The sequence below is a fragment of the Condylura cristata genome, unplaced genomic scaffold, assembly GCF_000260355.1.
Source record: "Condylura cristata isolate star-nosed mole 26May11 unplaced genomic scaffold, ConCri1.0 scaffold00002, whole genome shotgun sequence".
NCBI lineage: Eukaryota > Metazoa > Chordata > Mammalia > Eulipotyphla > Talpidae > Condylura > Condylura cristata.
In genome coordinates this window covers 3,077,279-3,095,154 of record NW_004567103.1, presented here as the reverse complement: position 1 = coordinate 3,095,154, position 17,876 = coordinate 3,077,279, and the positions used below count along the sequence as shown (strand labels likewise).

Below are 17,876 nucleotides of genomic sequence, written 5' to 3'. Positions count from 1 at the left end.
TCTGGTGAAACCTCTCACCGCCCCTGAGCCTCTGGCCTGTACCCCAGTTCTGTATGAATAAATAAATAAATCTTAAAAAAAAAAATACATCACTACTTGTCACCCCCAAACTGTGTTCATTGTTAGTTCAGTGATTTTTATGAATCTGATAGACTTTGTGTCTCTCACTGTGCTTAGCTCAGTACCGTGCAGCAGTTTACTGAGCTGGTGCGTGGCTGGCGGCGTCGTGACGGGAACCCTCAGCCGGCTCCACGTGCCTCACTGCTGCTCTGCTGTTGGTCTCAGACCTGCTGTTTCTCTCCCTTCTTGCAGTTTCTGACTCGACCTGAGAAAGTCTCTTGTGTATCACTAAGTGGCCCGTTCCCCTTGATCTCTGTTGCTTCTCTCCTGTGCTGGTATGAATTTCAGCTTAAAAATGACATCATTTTGGTGAAGGACTGTGTGGGAAATTTAGAGGAAATGGAAGCTAGAGTTCCGAATGACATCTTGATCCATTTTATGGGAAAGCAGGATTTGGGAAACTTGCAAGTCTGGGCTTGACTCCTGGGCCGGTGGCCAGCAGAGCAGAGCGTCAAAGTTGTGATGACATGTTGTGCATCCAGGTGGAAGGCCGGGGGGCCGGCGGCAGGGCCCCGCATTCCAGTCTGCTGATCCGGGCAGCTGCCTGCTATTCCTTAGAACCAGCTGGCTGGCTTCTGGTCTGCCGACTAGCTGGGAGCGATGGCAGGTGAGAACAGGGACCTGGCGCCGCACTGGCTGAGAACCGCTCCGAAAGCAGGGCACCACCTGTGCGCTTTTGGGCACCGGGTTGTGCCAGTGCGCTCGGCGCTGCGAGGCTTGGAGAGGCCGAGTCGCGAGGCTCCTTGGGGCCTACCGTTCACCAGACGTTGCGCCCGGTGGGCCCCGCCCGGCCCCACGCCACCGTGGCCTTCAGACCGCAGCTCTCTGTACCTTGCTCAGGCTCTGGTTCCTGCTCATCTTCTTTGCATCCCTTTGCCTATTTGTGGGGCTTTGGTTGAAGGGACCCCACAGGCAGGCTGGTGTGACCTGCAAGGGTGAAGACCTTGAAAAGGAGCTCCGCAGGTGGCGTGCTTGACCGACGGCCTGAGGAAGGGGCGCGGGACGTGGGTGGGCGCCCTCGCTGTGCCAGGTGGCGCTGCCTCTCCCAGAGGCCGGGGCTCTGCGAGCTCCTCTCCAGTCACCGTCTCTCTTTGGTTTCAGCCAGTGACATCTGAGCCTCTCAAGACAGGAAGCTCTCTGGGCTGAGCGCTGGAGGCCCCGGATCCGCAGGGAAGAGGCAACCTGGGAAGCAGTGATGAGCCGTCCCGACTCCAAGCCGAACCTCTGGCCCCTGGGGACTCCCAGAGGTAGCGAAAGGAAGACGAGTGTGCTCTTGTGACGGGTGACCTGAAAAAGCGGGTGGAGGCGTGGGGGGTCTTGGGGCGAGGAGGACTGTAATTCCTTTGGTGACCTGTTAAACATTCTCCGTGTTATTTACTCTAGAATTAAGTGTGGTTTCTTGTCTTAATTTACTGATATATTGAGGACAGCTGTTTAATTTCCTCCAGAAAATCGACAATGTTTTAGTGATTTATAGTTTATAAAAGTCGGTGTCCATAAACCACAAAGCACAGCGAACTCATTATTCAGATTATGTTCCGTGCATATTTGGTGCTGATTTAAAGCTCAAGTCTTATCTGTACATTTTTTCAATGTTTCCTTAGCCTTGTTTTCCTTGTGTGCCTCTGTTTGAAATCACCATCAGGGAGTTTCATTGTCATGTTGGTCTTTTTAAATAAAAGAAAAAGGTGACTGAAGAAAGAGTTGATTGCTGCCTCATGTTTCTAGGTGTACCCTCGGGGGTTGGCCCACATGGTGTTGGCGCTTCGCCAGGTGACAAAAAGTCAAAGAACAAGCCCACACGAGGGAAGAAAAAGAGCATATTTGAGCCCTACATGTCCAAGGAGGATGTTTCAGAAGGCTTGAAGAGAGGAACACTCATCCAGGTGCTTACAACCTTCTCGCAGGCTTCGCTGGACGGTGCCGTCACAAGCCGCCTGTTCTCAGGCACCTTTCGCTGGCCTGGGCTGTGCACCTGGAGAGAAGGGTGCCAGGGCACAGGCACAGGGCCCCCCGCTCCCTACGCCCCGCCGCGCAGTTGCAGGTGGCAAGTGCCAAAGACAGGATCGCAGGCGAAATGCGCTGAGGGTTGAGAGGAGGGAGCGCCTCGCTCCCACTTAGGGTTGCCTGGGAGCCTTTCATTGGAGAGGTGTCGCTGAGCCTGGCGGGGGCTGGTGCAGTTGCGTGAGTCGAGGTGCCGTAAAGACTCTCCAGGTAGAGGGGCCAGAGTGAGCTGCCAAGTCCGAAGGGGGAGGCAGGGCAGTCCGGTGGCCCGTAGCGCGGGGGTGGCCAAGAGCGAGGCAGTTCAGACGGCAGCCGTGGCGGCTGGGCCTGTGCTGTACAGAGTACTTCCTGCGGGTTAGCCCGGTGCTTTGGTGTGGCAAACACTTACTGAGCACAGGGAAAGCCAGGGACAGTTTGTTGTTCAGAACAAGCCACGGGGTGCCCTTGAGATGGGGGCTTTGTGAGACTGTCCTGCACTTGCACCCCGTGGGGGGCGGGCATTCATGCGAAAGGGGGGGTGGGGGGTGTGTGTGGGGGAAATGCTCCAGTAAAAGTGTGATGGGGGTGGAGGAGGGGGTTTGGGGGGAGCCAGGAAGTCGTAGGAGGTGATCCGAAGTGGAAGTCAGAGGCTGACCGTTGGGGCCCATTAATGGGCAATGTGTGTGTGGGAGGGCAAGACTGAAGGCACACGGTGGCCGGGACGGTGTGGAGTGGCCGTGTAGGCCTGGCGGGACATGCTCCCTGAGGCAGTGGTGCGATGCAGGACCCGGGCCTCGTCCTCTTTGACTTAATCCATTTCATCGTCCTCGGGTCCGTGTAGAATATCGCCTGTGTTCTCTGGTTCACTTGAGAATCCTGCCTGCGTCCATTTTCTCTCCTGGGCGCCCAGCGTCAAGATTTGTGCTTTTGACTGAAGATGCAGCCAGTCAGGAGTTGTCACCACCTCTTTTTAGCACCTTGTGCATTGAAGTGTGGTCAAGAGCGCACGCGATGACTGCAGGCGCCGGATGGGGAAAGTGTCTCACCGACGAGCGGGGCTTTCGGATTTCACAGGGGCTGGTGGCCGCCTTTGTAAAGCTCCCGTGGGCCTCTAGTGAGGCCTCTCAAGGAACTAGAGCTGTGCGGACTTGGGCTGCTGTTGCATCCTGCAGCCCCGCGTGAGCCGGCCGCTGAGCCCGGCCCACGTCTGCTTGCACGCTCGAGGCGCCTGCCCTCCCCGCTGTCCTGCTCCTCCTGCAGGTACGCTCTGCTCCCGGCATCCTGGCCTTCCAGGCGTTTCCCGTAAACACTCTGCTCTTTGCTTCCCCCTTCGACACAGTGTCCCCACGCCACTTCGGCGGACGCGTGTGTGACCTTTCAGCCCCCCCCCAGCCGCCACCCCCTTTCGGAAGCCTGCCTTCCCTGAGCGAGTTGGCTCGAGGCTTTCCTGCAGCGACAGCTCTGTTTGGCCTTACTCTAAACCCACTACCATTTCCCGGCATTTAAGGTTTCCTCAGATGGGCTGATCGCTTCCTTGCGGGCAAGGTCATGCTTAATCCCCGCACATTAGCCTGGCATTGGATTGATGCTTAGTAGGTTTATGTTGAATAAATATTTACTGATGACTAAGGGCTCAAGGCTTTGTCTCATGGAGTAGAGCGAGGGAGCCTCACAGTTGATGTAACTTGAAAGAAACGCTGCTGATCATTTTGTGGCGAACTTACAGAAACCTGGTGAGGGACGTTTTGTGGTGGTATTAGTTTTGCTTCTCTATTAATTTTTGCTTCTGAAGCAACTCTTGCTGGTATTAAAATACAGCAACTAAAATTCTGATCAGTGGGATAGCTCTCGCTCCCTGGAGTTTGTCAGTGCTTCTTCCTGGCCTGTGACACCAGGAGACTGTAGCCAGCGCTCCCCCCACGATGAGAACAGTTGTTCTGTGCAGATGGGAAAGGAATGGGTTCCAGAAATGAGGTCACCGTGTGAAATATACAACACTGTAAATAAGATTTTCATAGGCAGAGAAACAGGGCCCATCTGCTTTCTGATACAAACTTTCTGTGCAGGCTATGATGGCTGAGGCTAAGGGCAGAGCTGAACGACAGAAGATGTTTGAGGGCTGTTGCAGAAAACGAAGCTGAGTGGATATACTTTCAAGCGTGCGTGAGCTTTTGCTTTCAAACTTCAATGTGCTGTGGCTGCTTTCCCCATGCCCATCCAGAGAAGGAAGTTTTACTGAGCGGTATCAGGAGGAATTTTAAAATCAGAGTAGAAGAACAGGCTACCTTTGCGTTCCAGAGCTGACCAGCACGTGGGCGTTGCTCTGTCCTGTGGGAAGAGGAATCCCTCGGGACCAGAGAAATCGCTTTCCTTTGTTTGAACTGAGCACAGCAATAATACGGTGTCATGTACATGCACTTCGAGACTTATTTTGGAGACAAGTTCTCATCTCCTGTCGAAAAACGGGCCCACTTCATCCCTGCGCAGGACAGTATGAGGGTGCCGAGCAGGAAGCGGAGAGGGCTGGCGATAGGCAGGCATGGAAGGGACGCAGGTCTGGGCGATGACCGAGGGCAGCGTGGGCATGGAGATGGTGGGATTGGCTGGTTTGGGGGTCCCAGAGGGGGCTCAGGCTGAGCCCCAGAGCTGCCTGAAGCATGATGTCAGAGATCTCCCTAGAATTAAATATTGGTATAAGGTTGTATTTGGACCTTGAAGGAAATTCTAGTCTGGGAAGAGTGGGCAGGATGGGCTAGTTTCTGGGACCGTTGCCATCTGTTAAGAGTGAAATCAGCTGGAGAACACTGAGGTGTGAATTACAGAGAAGGACAGAGGTGACAGCACAGAGACTGTCCGGTTGCTGAGAAGGAGCAGATGATACCGCAGTGTCGTCCAGGGCCAGTGGGTGACCCTCGACTCTGCTGACATTAATTAAATAATTCAGCAACTATTTCTTGACCCTTTACCAAGTGCCAAGCATACACCAGTGAGCCAGACAGGCACTTCGGTGGGGGGAGGGGGAGGCCAAAACAGACAGGAAGCGGAGACTGGAACCTGAGGCGGGCACCCCTGAGGATGCAAGGGGGGCGAGTGGGGGGTCATGAGGGGCTGGGCATGCAGCTGGCCAGGCCTCGCTGGGTTGAGAGTGAGGGTGAGGAGGCAGCTAGCTGAAGAGCTGGGACAAGCACATTCTAAGCAGGGAGCGGACTCGGGGGAGCACCAGCAGGCAGAAAAAGGCTTGAGGTTTTCAGGGACTCAGAAGGAGGCCCGTGGGCTGCAGAGAGCAAAGAGGACTGTGATGTGGGAATGAGCGGCAGTTCTGGCCGCAGCCAGCCGTGCAGCCTTTCAGCTGTGCTGGATGAAGCTGCTCGCGGAGTCTTGGAGAGGCCTTAGGCCGGGGGCAGGTGGTCGGTTTCGCTCTAAGACAGTCATCTGGCAGTTGGGACTCAGCTTGACTAGCGCAGAGCTGGGAGACCACGTCGGAGGCGGGCAGAGTGCGCCAGGCGCGCAAACACCGAGGCCTGAACAGCTGGGGGAGAATGAGGGAGCAGCGGCGGAGGGGGAGCCGGCCCATGCTCGATGGACTGGAGGTGGAAGAGGGCAGGAGGACTGTGCCCGAGTCCTAAGCTTTCCAGTCGGGCAGGCAGATCGGGGCCAAGGCCAGTCGAGGGAAGTCGGAGGCCAGGAAGCAGGTGCTGAGTTGGAGGAGGCCGCGGCGCGCGTGAGTGAGCCGGCCTTGGGGTGACCACGGCAACCAGCAGCCCTCACGAGGGAGAGCTGGCCGCTGCGGCCGCCCTCCTGGCCCGGAGTGTGGTGCGGGGCGGGCGGTTCGCTCCCTCCCGCTCTCAGGTGAGGGCACGCTGCCCACCCCATGGGCCCGCCCTGGCGTTGGGTCAGCTGAGGATGTGACGCCCTCGCTCCCCGTGTGGCCGCTGCGCACAGCCGGGAGGGTGTTGCCTCTTTCTCCTTCAGGTGGCTGCTGCCATGGGGAAGAGCTGCTTTTTCAAGAAAATCTGGAAATACATATTTAAGTGTGAAATTCCCCAGTTGTAAGTTCTCAAACAGAATGCCGGCCACTCAGCCCAGTTGTGTGGGCTTTTCCCGTAGTAACATTCGGCTCCTTGGGGCAGGCGTGGAGAAGCCGTTGTCTGGGGTCCGTGGAAAGTGAGGCTTTCCTAGCTGGCCTGGAGAGCCCGGCCCAGGGCCCAGGACTGAGCTAGTGGCAGCCACGCCAGCCAGGCGTCAGAGAGGGCATGCCTGGGGGACTGTGGCCGGGTAGGCTAGAGGTCTTAGTGGGGGTGCAGGCCTGTGAAAGTTGTTTCTGCCTTAAGTGACCCGAAAAATAGAAGGTTGTGATTGGAGTGTGACACTTGGTATTTCTCGTTGCGGGCGGCTGGTGTGTGTACGGGACAGGTGGCGGGTATTACTGACCCGCCGGCTGCCCCACCAGCCAGATGCGGAGACGCCAGCGTGGCCAGCAGTGGGGTGCAGGGACGGCAGGCGCAGCAGCAAGTAGACTCATGGGTCTAGGGGATTCGAAAGAGAAGGGAGGAAGCAAATATTTCAAAGCTACAGTGGGGAGGCGGTCGGTGGGGGGAGCACCCTTCTTTGGGTCCCCGAGACACGTAGGGTGGGAGGGGTGCAGAGACTGCCTGAGAGAGCACTTCAGGCCAGGTCACCATGTCGGGGGACAGCTGCGTTGCCGTCAAGGCATGGAGGCCCCGGCCCTTGCGCAGAAGGGGAGGGTAAAGGCCCCACCGACCCAGCTCCAGCCTTGGAAAAGGGCTTCGGAGGAAGGAGAGCGCAGGGGTGCACGAGGGCGGGGTCATGAAACGTGCACCCCCGGATGTCTGCGGGAGGCTCTTGGACCAGCCGCGCTTGGACATGTTTATCGACAGCTTTTCTGGGGCCGCCGCGGCTCGCTTACAGCCCCGTCTTCGCGGGGTGACGAGCGTGCGCGGCGGGTCTGGCCCCAGGCTCAGTTCCAGCAGTTCCCGCCAGGACCCTGCAGTGCCTTTCGTGAGCAGCCTCGGCCCCTTCCTGCCTTCGTCTGGGCTGGGAGCTCGGGCTCTCCCAGGCCTGTCGGCACTTGCAGGCCTGGGCCGCCCGTCCCCTTCCCGGGCCCAGCCTTGGCCTCTCTGAGTGCCTGTAACTGAAGACATTCTGGACCCAGGAGGCAGTCTCAGCTCTCTCTTTCTCAGGAGAGAAAACTTTTCAAATTAAAACAACTTGAACTCCAGGGGCTTGCCTTTTATTACTTGAGGCGTCTTCTGCTCCTGCTGGAGGCTCTCCGCGGTAGGGTCTGCCCTGCCTCTTCATGGGTTCCCCTCGCTGAGCACAGTGCCTGGCGCGCTGGCCACCAGGGGCATCTGTGCAGTGAGTGGACGGTTGCTCTGGATAAATGTTGCCCTTTCCACGTTCCCGGCAGGGAGCAGCTGACCTAGCAGTGGCCCTGCAGGGACACTTGTGAAAGGGCCGACCTCAGCGGGCCCGGCAGCCTTGTCTCCTGCCCCTGTCCCCAGCCTTAAGCAGAGCTGCGGCCTCGAGTGGAGTGGCTGCCCGTTGCCTGCCGCTGAGGCATCCTCTGCCTGCATTTCCCTTCTCGCCTCCCTGTGGAGTCTGCTGCTCACGGGGCACATCAGGCGCCCCGAGGCCCACTGCCTGCGCCGCACCCTCCCTAGCGCCTTGTGAGGGGATGCCTCCCCCACGCTGCCTCGGGATAGTGTGCGCGGCTGTGCTCAGTGAGTCGCCGCCGCCGAGCGAGGGCGGACAGGCTTCTGTGGCCGTCTGCCTGGCTGTGCTCAGTGAGTTGCTGCCGCCGAGCGAGGGCGGACAGGCTTCTGTGGCCGTCTGCCTGGCTGTGCTCAGTGAGTTGCTGCCGCCGAGCGAGGGCGGACAGGCTTCTGTGGCCGTCTGCCTGGGCAGTGACAGCAAAGGCCGCCGGCGAAACGGGTCACCTGCGCACGCTGCAGTAACAGCACTATTTTCTGCTTTATTTCCGAACCCCCCTCTTTGGTTATTTATGTGTCTTTGAGCCTGTCGACATTTTAGGGGAGACAAATTATTGAAAACACGTTCTGCAGCCACCCCTGGAGTCTGGCTTTTAGGAAAGCGACCACCTCTGTCCACAAAGTCCAGCCTCAGTCCAGCCTCCTTTGGGACCTGGGGAGGGACCGTCTTCCCTCCCGGGCCTGAAATCCTGAACTGCCAGTGCAGACGGCCCCCTCCTGCGCACCTGCCTTGGTGCTGGAATGACATGAAGTTGAAGGCAGACTGGGTGGCCTGACTGTTGGAGCCAGGACTCCCACTTACATCAAGAGCTGCTTCTGGACCATTCTGAACGGTTAACTCATTCAGCTCTGTGGGAGGGTCCCGAGTAGAAAAGTACCCATCCAGCCCCTGGCGGCAAAGAATCCAGGTTGGAAATCACCCCAGGGCCCTTGGAAACTTGTCACTGCACCAGCAATTGTGGAAAGGTCTAGAGAACAAAAAGGCCGTTATGTAGTGGGCTAAGTCCCAGGGGACCATGCCCTTAAAGTAAAGGTTCACATTTGAAGACGAGCACGTCTGTCGCATAAAGCCCAAAGGGCGGCCACTTCCCGCGCCGGCCAGCGCCGCTGCCCTCCACGCTGCCTGCGTGTGGCCGGCGCCGCGTGCACCCCGGGTCCCGGGAGCCCTGTGGGGCCCACGTCACCCGAACCTGTTCCCTGCTCTGACTGAACAGCGCTCCTCCCGCCAACTTGTTTCCTAGGTTGGACTGTCCAGTTAATTTAGAAACGTTTTATTGGAGAATAGTATACATACGGAAAAGCCCGAAGTATGTACCGAAGTAAAATTTCACAGATTTTATGTTTTATTTTAAAGGGTGTCTTGAGAATTAATCCAAAGAAGTTTCACGAAGCCTTCATTCCTTCCCCGGTAAGTTCAATAACTTTTATAATAAACTCAATGTCACATTTGATTTTGTAGATGCGCTCAGAAGCTGAAATCATATATGCTGTCTAATAAGCAGAGTAGTAACACAAAATCGAGGATGGGCAAGGATTTGTTTCAAACTTAAATAAACTAAATGTGCCGTTGTGCCAGTCTCAGTCACGCTTCAAGTGAAAGGGGTGAGCTGTGCCCGCCACGGAGCGCGGCTGAGCCCACGCAGGTACCCAGCAGCTCACGTAACTGGATGCCCGCCGCGGCTTGCAGCTTCAAAGGCCTTACGGGCTTTTCCACTGGTTCAGGTTGATCTTCCCTAAACAAAGACACTCTACTGTGGGTCTGCGGCGTGAACGAATCTGCAGATTTGTCCAGAACCGACGAGCGATGCTTCTTTCTTGGCTAGCATTTCCCACTTGACTGTTGTGCAGGTGGTGGGGCTTGGCCAAAGGCTCTCTGCCGTCGCCTCTCCATGCCCTTTCTTATGCTCGTGCCTCGTTTTCTCAGGTTCTCTGACAGTGAGAGGCAGGTCTCTGCGTGCGGCTCGCTGTGCCAGGCTACAAGAGCGATATTCTTAAATTTCGCTTACTCTTTCCAGGACTCTGTAAATAGGGTGGCTGTAGAATCAGAGGCTTTTCAGAGCAGAAGGTCCACAGGGGTGGTGGGTTGCTAGTAGATGAGGAAATGGAGTACATCTACCTTGGCTAGCAAATTTCCCGTGCGAAATGTCTCATTTAGTGACAATTCTGAGTTCAGTCTTGTATTTCATAGTTATTTTTAAAAAAATAGATTTATTTATTTTACATCATTCTTCGCTTTATGCACTTTTGCATCTCAGCTGTAGCTCTGTGGACTTCCCCATGGAGCTCACCCCTGTGCCTGCGCACTAGTCCTGTGCGCTCTTCCCACCCCCGTAGCTATAATTTTTATTGTTACTGTTACAGTAACCTTAAGCCCTGTTCTCAAACTCTGTCCTTTTTCTCCCTGTCCTCCAGGAACTAAGTTTGTGTCTCAATTCAGTTTTTATCCATTGGATTAGAGGAAAAAGCGTCACTGATATTTCACAGTACTCTCTGAGTCATAACTCTGTTCCTGTTGCAGAACACGGTATAGTTGGTGGCCCTGGTGTTTGGGTTTAGAATTGAGGTCAAGTTTGAGAAAGTAAATTAGCTCCTGGAGCAGCTCCATCAGTCGGGAAGCCTGGTTTACTTGGGTGGTAGATTCTAGAGTTGCTCACAAGGTGAAATCACAGCCAGTAATCACAGAAACAGCCCGTGAAAATCTCTTAGCTTATGCCCCTCGTGAAGTCAGTGTACCCGGCATTTTCTCCATGTTAGAAAGAATGACTCTTCCTTCATTGGCAGGGCCAGTAGAAGGAGTGCGATTGTTTTAGGGGCCTGGTGTGTGAAGACATGGCTTTTCAGAGTTGCACCACGAGGCAGGGAGCTCATGCCCCGGGCACTGAGCACATCTGTCCTGTCTCCAGTGCCCGCTGGGGTTGGTGTTTCTTGACTGGGTGACAAGGGGGCTCCATGTGGTGCTTTGAGAGTCATCCTGTGAGTGCCCCCGAGTTAGCCTGACTGCTGACACGTATGGACAAGCTGATAGAGCAGAGGGGAGGGGGCTCCCGGGGGAGGGTCAGCATTGGCAAAGTGCAGGCCACTGCCAGACCATGGCTGGATTGGAAACTGGACAGAAAGGCTAAGGCTGTTCTAAAAGATTCCTCATGGTTTGTGGTGGAAAACTAGAAGGAAAAAGGTTGGAGTGTCTAGAATCCCATTTTGGGGCCAGGTTGGGTGACTTTAGAATACTAATTTGAACTTTAACTAGTTGGTTGAATGTTAAGTCTTACATCAGTGTCTCTATTAGGAAATGTTGCATGGTCTTGCAAACCTATTTGCAGTTACCGCCTTTAAGAAAAATCCACATTTTCCTTTGCTCTCATGTTCTGGAAAGAAGTATATGGCCTAAGTTTTAGAAGGGCCAGACGGGGAAGGGTACTTGTTTGTATGCTTGTTGATGAACCATTTTGAAAATGTTTAATCTGTTCACGGGGGTTTGGGGCTGAAGGTGTGCTTTTCCTTAGCTATCTTTTCCATTTAAGTGTTTTTGCAAAGCCGTGTGGCACAGGACCGGTGCCTACTGGCATTTAGGCATCAATGCCCGGGGGTGCTTAAAGTGGGTCTGGAAGTGAGTGATTGAGGCTGAAGGTTCCGGTGCCCAGTCATGTTCATGGCCGGGAACTCACATGGCGGCCGTGTGAGAGGGGGTGGCTGAGAACACTCCCCGAGACGCAGGCTATGGCCCTTTCTTTTCTCCTGTGCTTTTTTTTGCTCCCTGCAAGTGACCACAACTTGCCCTCTCTGCCAGAGGCAGTAGGATTTTGCTGGGTTTCTCCTAGAGAACCCAAAATTAGGGCTGGTTGCTGCTCCTGTTCCTAGATGTTTTTCTTAGGACACTTTATGTTGTTGTTCTGGTTTCTTGTAAACCATTTTTAAAAAAAATCATTCTCTGGGGCCCTCCCTGGTGGCGCAGCGGGTTAAAGCACAGCACAAAGAAACTGAAGCCACTTCCGCATGAGTTCGATCCCCGCCTGCCCCGGAGGTGACCACATGGTGTGGCAGACCTCTCCTGACCCGTCCGCTGCTCCCCTCAGCAGTGTACTTCATCGATCTGCCTGTTCTGCTCCCCACTCTGTCTCTGGTGAATCCTCTCGCCCTCTGCATCTCTGGCCTGTACCCCAGTTCTGTACAAATAAATAAATAAATCTTTGAAAAAAAAATCATTCTCTGACACTTAAAAGGAAATCCAGCTAGTGTAGAAAAGGTATTCTTGTGCTTTATATTATTCAAAATGAAAACGAGTAACTTGATAATCTACTCCTTTCTCAGCTTGGTCAGGAAAGCAGGCAGTCTCAGTGTTGCTCTCTCTAGTTTTGTTTTTGACCTGCTTCTTGATTTATTAAGCTTTCTGATAATCTGATCTTTTGTGATCATCAGTATTTCACTTAATTCTGAAGCGTCAAGAGCTTCCTCCAGATGTGTATGGCTACAGTCTTCCTGTCAAGTCAGTGGACAGATTTTTATAAATTTTAAACCAGGGAAGTTTTGATTACAGGCTTTGGTAAACTGACTTATTTCTCCCTCCAACCCAGGATGGTGACCGGGACATTTTCATCGATGGGGTTGTTGCTCGTAATAGAGCCTTGAATGGGGATCTGGTGGTTGTGAAGCTGCTTCCTGAAGAACAGTGGAAGGTGAGTTACATTTTCCTTTCCCAATTCTAGAATTCTCAGGCTTTTTGTCTTCCACGGTACATGGATGAGGCCCCACAGACTAAAGTAGTAACAGAGCCCTGAGCTCCTATGTGGCCTCAGAAATAGGCCTTCATACTTGGGATTTAGAAGCATCTGGGGGGGCAGACACCAGGATTTGAGTTCTGCTTGTTTCTTCCCCTGTGACTTGTCTATCCTGTCAAATGGCTTGGTAGTTTTTAGGGAAAAAAAGCTTTTAGGACACATCCGAACTTGGTACACATTACTTCCTCACGAGTCATGTTGCGACAACTAGAAAGGCCGCTTACCGCAGTGATGCCTTTGGCACATTCCTGCTCCCTTTTCTGGACAAGCTGGGCAGTATCAACCCAGTTCTGTGGGACTGGTGATTGGGCTTCTCCTGGCAGACAGCAACAGACTGTATTTTTATAAGACAGAGATCTGATTGCAGAAGAAATGTTTTAAATACGAGGATATGCTGGGTTTCAGTCTTCATCTGTGTCTGTCAATGGAAAACGAAGAGGTTGTAGTGAGGGTAAATGTGCATTGGGGTGTCAGGTGGTAAGTTTATACCGGGTTAGAATAGTAAATAGTGGGGAAGTAGGGATATATTTTAAAAGTAGAGCTGATGAGACTTGAAAATGGATTGGAGGAATAGAATGAAAGAGGGGAATCAAGGATAAGTTATAAGATTCTGGCTCAAGCAAAGTGGGTGTGATGTCATTAAAGTAAGGAATAGTGGGGAAGGACATGTATCAATTCTGTTTGGCTGTGTTAAGTTTTAATTTCTGTCTCGAAAATGAGATGTTGAGACTATATGGAGACCTATGGATTTCAGTTACTGATGGATTCTAAACATTTAAGGAAGAACTAATCCCAATTCTATACAGATGTTCCCAGAAAATACAAAAGGACTTCTTTTCAAGCTCCTTCTATGAGATCAGCATTTTCCTAATACCAGAACAGGAAAGGACATAAGAAAGAAAGTTTAGGCCAATAAATATGCCACATAACAAAATATTAGCAAACAGAAAGCAGTAACATGATAAGGGATAATAAACATGAACAAGTGGAGTTTGACCCAGGAATGCAAGGTTGGCTTAATATTTGAAAAACAATTCCCTTTCATTTACATATTAATACACTAAGCTAATATCACAATTCCACCAAAGGTCATCATTTCAATAGGTGCAGAAAATACATTTGACGAAAGTACACAACTGTTCATGATAAAAACTGACTCCAAACTAGGAATAGAGGACTGCTTCAGTTTGTGAAAGGACATCTTGGGGTTAAAACTGACATCATTTTTAGTGGTAAAAGATTGAATGCTTTTCTCCAGTGCTGAGAATTAAGCAAGAATGTTCCTTTTCCTCTCTTTTATTTAGCACTGTACTGGGGAAAGGAAGAAGGGAAATAGTCTTTATTCTCAGACTGTAGGATTTTTTTATGTGTAAATTCCTAAGGAAGGTATGAAAAAAGGTACTAAAACTAATGAATGAACATCGCCGGGATGCAGGACAGAAGGCTGACATATAAACCTCAATTGTACTTCTATATACTAGCAATGAAAAACTTGAAATAAAAAATTTTCTTTAAGTGTAATTTTTATTAGGATCAAAAAATAGGAAATACTTAGGGGTCAGTTTGATCAAATGTGTGAGAAACATGTATGCTGAAGCAATAAAGCATTACTGAGAGAAACGAAGCCCTCAATAAATGATGATTACTGCACTCATGGGTTGTAAGACTCAAGATTGTTAAGATGCTGGTTCTACTCAAATTAATCTGTAGATTTAGCACAATTCCAAGCAGAGTCTTAGCACACTTCTTTGTAGAAATTAACAGACTGGTTTTAACATTTATAAGGAAGAGTGAAGGACCTAGAATAGCCAAAACAAAAAATAAAGTTGTAGTAACTTGATTTTCAGAGTTATTTTAAAACTCAGATGAACAAATGGTGTGGCGGTATTAAGATATTGAGTGAACATACATATATAGATCAATAGATTAGAGAGAGTCCAGAAATAGAGAGTCCAGAAAATGACCCATACTCTGGTGGTTTTCTACAAAGTTGTCTAGGTAATTTAATGAGGGAATGGTATTTTTTCAACAAATGTGGTGTTATAATTGTGTAGCCATATGCAAACCAGTGAAGTTCGATCCTTAAGTCATATTCAAGTTAACTTGGAATAGATCATAGCTCTAAATGTTTGGGTAAAAAATAGAAATTTTCCAGAATAATACAGAGGAGATAATTTTAGTGATCTGAGATTTGGCAAGTATTTCCTAAATAGAGCATAAAAATATGAAACATAAAAGAAAAATAAAATAATTGACTTTATCAGAATTTAAACTGCTTGTCAGTAGACACTGCTTCAAAAATGAAAAGCAAGCCACAGACCAGGAGAAATATTTGCAAAACATTTATGTGATCAAAGACTTATCTAGAATATAAAAAAATTATAGTTAATAATAAACAGCTCAATTAAGAAAGCCATTTCCAATTTTAAACAGATATTTTACTAAATAAGATACATAGTTGACAAACTTATAAAAAGATATTCAACATAATTAGTCATTAGGAAATACAAATTAAAAACCCAAGTTATTCCTGGAAACCCGCTGGAGCGCTGAAGTCCGAAAGGCTGACCCTAAGCAGTGCTGGCGAGGATGCAGAGCGCCTGGAAGGCTCATACCCGCTGGTGGGATATGAAACCCCACAGCCACTTTGTCAAACAACTTGGCAATTCCATAAGGAGTTAAGCATGCAGCTAACATATGGCTTAGCCATCCCATTCCTGGATGCTTACTTTATAGAGAAATGAAAGCATTCGTTTGTATTTAAAAGGGTATAGTAAAGTTCATGGCAGCGTTTTTTGGGTGAGTCCTAAACTGAAAACACCTCAAATGCCCGTCGGCATTGTGACATAATCCAGTTTTGGTGTAGCCCCTCAGTGGAATACAACTCAGTTAGAAAACAAAACAAAACAATGAGCTGTTGATTTATGCAGCACAACATAGGTGAATCTCAAAATTATTATGATGGCTGAAAGAAGCTGGACAGAAAAGAATACAGTTTATGTGGTTCCATTTAAGTAAAACTGTAGAAAATGCAAACTAATTTTTAGTGAAAAAAGGCAGACCATTGGTTGCCTGGGCCTGGATGAGGAGATGGATCACTGTGGGGACCCTGGGGAAACAGGGGGTTGACGTACATGTTCATTATTTTGATAGGGTAGTTTCCTGAGTGTATACATGTATCAAAATCAATCAGCTTGGCACTTTAAATACATGTAGTTTGTTATATGTCAGTTATACCTCAATAAAGCTGTAAGAAAAGCTGAAAAAAACAAAACAAAACAAAAAACCAAACCAATAGGGTGGTATTTGGACAGACGAATCTGGTGCCCAAGGAGAGGTTGAAGGTAGAGGTGTAAATTTGGGGGTCATTAGCAGACATGGTGTTGAAGCCACACGAGTGGATGAGATCACCTGGAGAGTGTAGTTGAAAAGGAGAAGGGGCTGCGTGAACGCTGAGCTGTCGGGCAGGTTGTCATTCACAAGTCAGCGGGACCTCGTCAGCGGTGGGCTAAGGAGACTGTAGAGGCCTAGGCCCAGCCCCTTGGGGCTTGGCCATGGTGGTTCTGTTCCAGGGCAACCCCAGTGTGAAATAGGGGGGCCTGACTGTGGGCCCTCACCCCAGCACTTCAAAGGGACTTACGAGACCTAGCTGCAGGCGCACACAGAAAGGCTAAGAAAGGGGACATGAAGAAAGGAGTAACTCAGGGAGAAAGAGAGACAAATTGGTGAATGCGAACTACCAGTTCTGAGCACGCTGAAAGCTGGTGAAAAACCAAGGACCCCCGAGGCCCACAGCCTGGTCGCACCAAGTCTGGCTGCTTGAGTCCGCCTCGCGCCAGCACCCTCCTGGCGCGGTGATGACATTTTGGGATTCGTCGTCCTGGGTGTCTTGGCGCTCTCTGGTCTGTGCTGGGGGTGGGGTCCATAAACCTATACGTGGGGTTTGTTCAGGAGTCCTTTCGCCCACAGTGACTCCCTTTCAGCTGTGCCTGCTTGGAGAAGCCTGGTCATCCTGAGGGTGGAGCAGGCATAGTGCCAGGCACATGGCAAACTCAGGCCTTGACCCCAGAAGGCGTGTTGTGATCTACTGTGTCGATTGCTTCAGACCTGTCTGCTGGCGAGAGGAAGCCTTAGGGAAGGAGTCAGCGTGATTTTAGGCCTAGACTTGGGGCAGGACAAGGGAGGGTGGTTAGTAGACCTGTTGTAGGGATTAAGCGTAGGAAGCCAAGTGCAAAGGGGGCTGAGCCAGGAACTTGTGATGAAAGTCTGTTGACTCTCATTTGTAACATTCCTTTTCATTTCTGCAGTCGCACATCGTGTAGAAACAATTCAGTCAGCAGCAATTCTCTTAGAGTGCAAGAGATCTCTGCGTATACCCTTGGGGTTGTGCATTTTGAATCTTTAGGCGTCTTTAGAGAGCTAAAACCCAGGCACTAGAGTGGGCTGGAATCTTTCCTTCCAGCTTGGGCCCCTGAATCGTGGAGCTTGGGCGCTGAGCCATGCAGAGCAGTGCTAGGCGTAGTGGTCGGAGGCCTCAGGTAGCTTTCTGACCAGAGCCCGAGACGTGCGGGTCAGCTGGGCACGGGAGCTCAGGAGCACGCTAGGGAGGGAACGGCCGTCAGTGGTGTAGGTGGGGGGGCAGGAAGCACATCGAGAACCCTGGAATCTATGTCACTGTCCTGGGTGGGATTGAGCAGATGGCGCTCAGGAGTCGCTGGTGTTGGGGAGTCTGGAGCAGCTGGCTGTTGGGGAGTTTTGCAGTGCCAAGCTGAGGGCAGCATCCCTGCCTGAGAAGACTGGGCCCTCTCAGAGCTGAGGCGATCCTTAGGCTAGTCGTTAACCTGCAAATGAATCGCCCAGGGATTTTGTTAAAATGCATGTTCTAGCTCAGCAGATCTGAGGTGGGCCCCAAATCAAGTATTTCTGACGGGTTCCCAGTCGGTGTGCACGCTGCTGCTTCTGGGTTCTCTGAGAACAACCAGACTTGAGTCAGCGAGAGCCGCTCGGGGGCTGGGCCTCCCTCTCTGGACCGTGCATCCGAGACCTGATTGGCAGAAAGACAGCTGAGTGGCAAACGGGAAACAGGCTGCCGCTGTGGTCACCCTAGGGGTCTCCCCAAGCCACTGCACCCCGAGCACTCTCTTTCTTGCTGGCATTCCCTGGGCGGCACTGGCACGGCACAGAGAAGGGCTCAGCCCGCCGGGGAGGACTGCGCCGGGCAGTTGCCGGTGGAGGTGGACAAGGGCAGTGGCAGGCGCTGCTGTGGGCGCAGGCCTCGTCCGCGCTCAGGCGACTTGGGGCGTGGAGGAGGACCCGGCTTCCTCTGCGGTGCCCCCGAGAGTCTTCACAGTGGCTGCCCGGCAGCTGCTTTACGGTAGTCAGCCCCTTCAGTCTGACTCTTGCGCCTCCGTAGTTAGCGTGAGCATTTTCACAGCTTCTGGCCCTGGGGAGGGGCTCTGTGCGCCGTAGCTCACCTGGGACAGTTGTC

At 51.6% G+C, this 17,876-nt stretch overlaps 1 protein-coding gene across 2 annotated transcripts in view; it reads left to right on the top strand.

Annotated features, from left to right (window-relative positions):
• The window catches only part of DIS3L2 (DIS3 like 3'-5' exoribonuclease 2), a 254,468-nt gene that overhangs the window by 30,024 nt on the left and 206,568 nt on the right, over nt 1-17,876 (top strand). For both annotated transcript variants that reach the window (XR_001145689.1, XM_012728140.1), the window contains exons 2-5: nt 1,222-1,367; nt 1,849-2,006; nt 8,968-9,021; nt 12,185-12,286. Coding sequence is in view for 1 of the 2 variants with exons in the window: in XM_012728140.1 (XP_012583594.1) it covers nt 1,316-1,367; nt 1,849-2,006; nt 8,968-9,021; nt 12,185-12,286 (366 nt within the window). In the remaining variant the exon portion in view is untranslated. The remainder of the gene's footprint in view (nt 1-1,221; nt 1,368-1,848; nt 2,007-8,967; nt 9,022-12,184; nt 12,287-17,876) is intronic.